The sequence below is a fragment of the Octopus bimaculoides genome, chromosome 13, assembly GCF_001194135.2.
Source record: "Octopus bimaculoides isolate UCB-OBI-ISO-001 chromosome 13, ASM119413v2, whole genome shotgun sequence".
NCBI lineage: Eukaryota > Metazoa > Mollusca > Cephalopoda > Octopoda > Octopodidae > Octopus > Octopus bimaculoides.
In genome coordinates this window covers 9591345-9597472 of record NC_068993.1, presented here as the reverse complement: position 1 = coordinate 9597472, position 6128 = coordinate 9591345, and the positions used below count along the sequence as shown (strand labels likewise).

The following is a 6128-nucleotide window of genomic DNA, read 5'->3' as shown; positions in this document are numbered from 1 at the left end:
GCCTTTCATCCTTTCAGAGTTGATAAAATAAGTACCTGTTGAGCCTTAGGATTGAGGCAATCGGGCACCCTCTCACTCCTCCAAAATTTCAGGCTTTGTGTCTATAGAAAACATAATTATTAGTTTCAGCTAGATCTAATTAGTTCTTCTGACTAACCACAGGCCCTTTTTATATCCCTTAAGAAAATCAACCTTTGTACAACACTAGTACACATTTTCCGGTGCTTGAAAAATTAATGGTAAAGATTACTCAGACCAGAAGGATTTAGCTGCTCTTTCTTGTAGACTGATTGAGTGAACACATTGAGGCTCCTGTGTTGGTGTAACAAACCAATGAACCAAAAGTGAGTGGTATCATGAAAGAGAAACAATGAAATACTAAGGTAAGGTATAATGTAGGACATAGTATTATGCAATACATAATACAGCGGGGTACATAGTAGAAATTTTTTTTTCTAGACTCTCCTCTCATAAAAGACAGAAAAGGATTCTGCAATTTTTTGCTGATCAACCTAAACAAATCATTTGCGTATAGTGATGAAATTTTTGAGCTGTACATTAGTTCATTCTCTCCATTGAATTGACATTACCTGTACAGACACCTGGTATGCATCAAAGTGACTGCAGAGCAATGTGAAGTGAAGTGTTTCACTCAACACAATACACCACCTGGTCCAGGAATCAAAACCACAATCTTGTGGTTGTTAGTGCAACACCCTAACCACAAAGCTGCACACCTTCAATTCATGCCAAACATAGTATAATAGAATATAACAGCTCACCTCTGGTAAACCATCGAATATCTCTCCATTCCATAATAGTATGTTACCATTTTGGTCGGTCAGTGGTTGCATGGTTAGCTGACCTCTCAGATGAAGAACAAAGCCATACAGGGTTGCACTGATTTCCTCAGACACACTGAGCGTTGTCCAGTTGGAAGCATCTGGACCACGGTGACTAATGTGTGATTCCAAAACCAAATTCTATCAAAAGAATTTAAAATATATATATATAATAATGTGTGTCTATCTAACTATCTATCTATATATATAGAGAGAGAGAAAGAGAGAGAGAGAAGCAGATATTAACAGCATGCTAAAAACAGTGCTCTTAATGAAGAGGAGTTATATGACAAAACAAAAAGAAATTAAATAATACGATATCTTTCTTAAATTTTCCTTTTTTAATAATTTCTTGCGAGAAATGACGACTGATAATATATATTCGTTTTATCAACAATATGCATTTACCTTATCGTGTTGTTCAATTTTTTCCTTAGGTCCAAGAATGCAACAGATTCCACACATGGTACTCTTTGGTTCACTGCATTACAACAAATGGAAATTACTATATAAGAATTGGCTGAGATATGATAGCTTGGCCGTCTCTCCCCAGTTCTTATATTACTCATTAAATCCAGAAATACAACAACACGAGGGATAACGGTAACAACAGAACATAGTTTATTCTAAGTTGGTGTAGAGCCGTTTCGTTCCTGGGTGAACAGGCATGCCGCTAGAATACCAAAGGAAGCTTCGACCACATGTCGGGGTCGAGTTGGGACAGACACGACGGCTGCTGGATGAAAAAGAGATCGGACGCTATAGCTTTCTCTCTACCAGTTGCATTGCGCATGCGTGCTCGGGTACTTCCGCTGACGGCTAGTCCCTTGCACATACGCAATGGCACTTCCCAAGATGGCGGCCACACGCGCCACTACAACTAAAAATAGAATATTTCCTTAACATTGGCATAAAACTTCAGAATAAGACTAAATTGAGTTTTCATGCATTTCCGAAAGGCTTTATATTATAGCAACATGACTTCAGCTGAGTCGCAGATCAGACTTGCCTTCGTTTTGTTGGAGATCGTTTAGCCCAGGGTCAAACCCGATTGAGTAAACCTATGATCATAGGTATTTCTGCAATGACCAATGATCTGCTCATTTTCCGTCCTGATATGGATGGAACAAGTAACAAACCAGAGAGATCTAGTTCTTTACTTGTTTAGCCTCTGGTCAACTTCATCAAAGAGGCCAATGACCAGCAGAACAATGAGGGTAACGCAAAAATGAAAGTTAAGTAAGGCTTACCAAGTTCGATCACATATGGATTTGTGCTCGTCGAAACTGTGATCTAACTCTTTGAAAACGTAAATCTATTTAAGAATAACTGATAACAAATTCAAATGGTGTTCAGCAATAATAATCTTTATACGTGTAAAACACAGTCGGAATACTTACTCTCTCTCTCTTACAACCACATGTACGACCGGTGTAAATGTTTTTGTTGACAATTGCACTGTAGACGGTGTTCTATGTGATTAAGTTCCTAATCAAATAAATAACATTTGATACTTGAATAAGTAATCTGATATACAGACATAGCTCAACTGAAATCGTTTCGAGTTAAGTGGGGTTTTTTAAAAGAAATTAACGGAAACAAATTAAACTTCAACTTCAGTCGATTTATCCGACTTTATGTCAATATTATACAAGCATTTAATTTTTTTTTTTAGATACAATAATATCTCATTTTACAAGTATCTGTTTTACGAGACCCTGGGTTTACAAGTTATATTTTTCAAGCACAAGATCCAACTACTACCATAACAAATACTTCTGCATGTTACCGAGAAATTTATAGAGCGGAAAAATCTTCTCCTAAGCAAACAACTCTAGACTTGTTTTTTAAAAAGTCTGTCTACGAGTGCTTGTGAATCAGCGATCGCATCTACTTGAGCAATATGTATGACAATATCTTTCTTTGCTTTTACTTGTTTAGGTCATTGGATTGTGGCCATGCTGGGGCATAACCTTGAAAGGTTTTAGTCAAATGAATTGACCCCAGTACTTGATATTTTAAGGCTCGTGCTTCTTCTATTGATCTCTTGTACAGTCCCACTAAATTATGGGGATGTAAACACACACATACACACAAATTTCCATCTACTCACAAGGCTTTGGTCAGCCAGGGTTGTAGTAGAAGATAGTTTCCCAAGGTGTCATGCAGTGGGACTGAACCTGGAACCATGTGGTTGGAAAGCAAACCTCTTACCATACATCCACGCTGGACCTTTGATACATTGATTGTTAACCATTAGATATATGTTTTTAATCATGTAATCATTTTTCTTTTCTAGTTTGTCCTTCCAAGTGTGTAATTAGAGCTTTTTTCATACCACTGGCACAGGTGCCAATTATGTGACACCAGCATCAGCCATGATACAATTTCACTTGGCTTGAGGGGTCTTCTCGAGCACGGCATATCCCCAAAGGTCTCGGTCACTTATCATTGCCTCCGTGAGGCCCAATGTTCGAAGGATGCTTTTCACATGTCACCAGCACATTCATTGAAAACATAAAATGGAATCAGTTTTAGCATGGGTACCAACATGCAGCCTAAACCGTTCAAACCAAAATTCCCAAACATCCATCTAACCAGTTCTAGACTTCTATTCTTTTTGTTATATGTTTTGAATTTTGCCTGATATTTTCATGTTGAATTTTCAATTACATTTTAGTTTGGTTTATTTCTTTCTCAATAGCAAAAATTGGGTCCATGGTTCCTTTTGACATTGCTTACTCTTAATCACCACCACCACCACCACCATCATTAAAACTGCTATTTGACCAGGTGGAAATAGAATCTAAATCTCCCTTAAATCATACCATCCTGTCTTCAGAAAAGGACAAATATTTAGTAAATGTAACCCTAGATCTACACAAAGGGACAGGGTTGCCACATCATGCCTGGAATACTGTTTACTCAGGGTCTGTTCAAACAGAGATGATATGGAGTTAAACATCATGATCTTCACCACCACCACCACCAACACCACCATCATCATTTGTTCAATATCAATTTAAGCCACATAAGCCAGAGTTAGAAATGGATTTCAATGTAGCATCTCTTACATGTTGTGTTATCTAAACAAACTCTAATATCCTGAATACCTCCTCTAAATGTTTCTCTGGTCCCTTCAGAAAACCTTCCACAATACCTTTACATCCAGTTTACATTTCACCTTAGTGGAGGCGCAATAGCCCAGTGGTTAGGGCAGCGGACTCGCGGTCATAAGAACGTGGTTTCGATTCCCAGAACGGGCGTTGTGAGTGTTTATTGAGCGAAAACACCTAAAGCTCCATGAGGCTCCGGCAGGGGATTGTGGCGAACCCTTCTGTACTCTTCCTCCACAACTTTCTCTCACTCTTACTTCCTGTTTCTGTTGTGCCTGTAATTCAAAGGGTCAGCCTTGTCACACTGTGTCACGCTGAATATCCCCGAGAACTACGTTAAGGGTACACGTGTCTGTGGCGTGCTCAGCTACTTGCACGTTAATTTCACGAGCAGGCTGTTCCGTTGATCAGATCAACTGGAACCCTCAACATCGTAAGCAACGGAGTGCCAACAACAACAATTTCACCTTATAAATGTTACAAATTGTCAGAGCATCAAATAGTATACTTCATGGTGTTTTTTCTGGGTCTCTGTAAGCTGGCAGAATCATTAGCAAGTCGGACAAAAAGCTTGAATAGCATTTCTTCTGACTCTTTATGTTCTGAGTTCAAATCTTGCTGAGGTCATCTTTGATCTTTATCCTTTTGGGGGTTGATAAAATTATCACCAGTTAATCACTGGGATCTATGTTATCAACTAACCCCTTCCTTTCAGAATTGTTGGCCTTGTACTAAAGTTTGAAGCCATTATTATTATTATTATTACTTCATGGAAACTCTCAGCTTATTCTGCTGGGTATGATGGAAAGTGTCAACCAGAAGACTAAGGTGACACTTGTTTACTGATCATGCTTCAAAACCCTTGTGGAGAATTCTTGCAGTTCCAAGCAATGCTGACTTTTGTAGGTGTTCTATCTTTACATTTGTACCAATCTTTTTAAGCCACATTGGTAGCTGGGTACTGATACTTCCAACCATGCCAGTCGCTATTGGTATCATGTCCACTCTCTTCACAGGCCCACAACCTGTGTATTTCTCACTTCAATTTATTATTATTATTATTATTAAAAGCGGTGAGCTGGCAGAATCATTAGCACGTTGGGCAAAATGCTCAGTGAAATTTGTCTGTCTTTACATTCTAAGTTCAAATGCTGCTGAGGTCGACTTTGCCCTTGATCCTTTCAGGTTTGATAAAATAAGTACTCGGTTAGTTTGAACATAAAATGGGTAGAATATTTGGGCCAGATATGGCCATGCTTAAAGGGTTAATAAAGTATGCAGTGGAAGACCATTTTGTGTTTCAACAAAACTCAGCACCTTCTCACAAAGCCCACGAAACCCAAGGATGGAGGTCAGACAATCTTTATGATCAAACTTGTAGCTTCCAAACTATGACATTTAGAGCATTGTTGAGGGGGGGAGGCATAGTCCTGCTGAAATATTGCTTCAGTTAATTTAGAAAATAATCTTTTATCTTTTACTTGTTTCAGTCATTGGATCGCGACCATGCTGGGGCATCACCTTGAAGGGTTTAGTTAAACAAATTAACCCCATTATTTATTTTCTTTCTAAACCTGGTACTTATTTTATTGGAAATATGTTGCCATATTTCTATTGAAATACACTGCCATTGTTTCAATTAATTTTGAAAATAATAAAGAATTTAATAAAATAACTTTGTTATTAAAAAAAAAAAAACTGATGTTTGGAAAGTGAATTAACATGAAAATTTGAAGGAAGGTTGTGATTTAAACCATTTTAAAACAGGAAGCTTGTATCAGAGAATCAGAAGCCAGATGGAATCTCAGACAGGTTAGGTTAAGAAGCTTCTGATAGGGAAATAAACAAAGAAAAACAACAAAACAAAAATAACAACATTTCAGGTATAAAACACAAATGAAATAATTTATCTTTATTTGTTGTAAACATTGATTTTCAAAAAGGAAAACCAATGAATAGAACTCATTTCTCCAAGAACTTAACACTAATCCTTTGGAAAAAAAAAAAAAAAATTAGAACTATCTTAATCCTTTTAGCATCATTCTAAATCTTCAGCCAATTTCTTTGCTTGAATTCTTTCGGTACGCATCTTTAACCGTCTTTCTCGTTCGTATTCTTTCATTCGAAGTACAAAGCTGAAAATATAAACAGAAATGAAATTTTAAAAAAA

The 6128-nt window shown here is 37.4% G+C and overlaps 2 protein-coding genes across 2 annotated transcripts in view; both read right to left on the bottom strand.

Moving 5' to 3' along the window:
* Positions 1 to 2334, bottom strand: part of LOC106876099 (asparagine synthetase domain-containing protein 1) — a 12433-nt gene extending 10099 nt beyond the window's left edge. Inside the window, exons 1-3 of the mRNA XM_014924545.2 lie at positions 2243 to 2334; positions 1251 to 1323; positions 783 to 983 (exon numbers count right to left, since the gene is read on the bottom strand). Coding sequence (XP_014780031.1) covers positions 783 to 983; positions 1251 to 1307 — 258 coding nt within the window. The 5' untranslated portion in view covers positions 1308 to 1323; positions 2243 to 2334. The remainder of the gene's footprint in view (positions 1 to 782; positions 984 to 1250; positions 1324 to 2242) is intronic.
* A 3521-nt stretch (positions 2335 to 5855) lies between these two features.
* Positions 5856 to 6128, bottom strand: part of LOC106876184 (NADH dehydrogenase [ubiquinone] 1 beta subcomplex subunit 7) — a 3796-nt gene continuing 3523 nt past the window's right edge. The window contains exon 3 of the mRNA XM_014924666.2: positions 5856 to 6093. Coding sequence (XP_014780152.1) covers positions 5997 to 6093 — 97 coding nt within the window. The 3' untranslated portion in view covers positions 5856 to 5996. The remainder of the gene's footprint in view (positions 6094 to 6128) is intronic.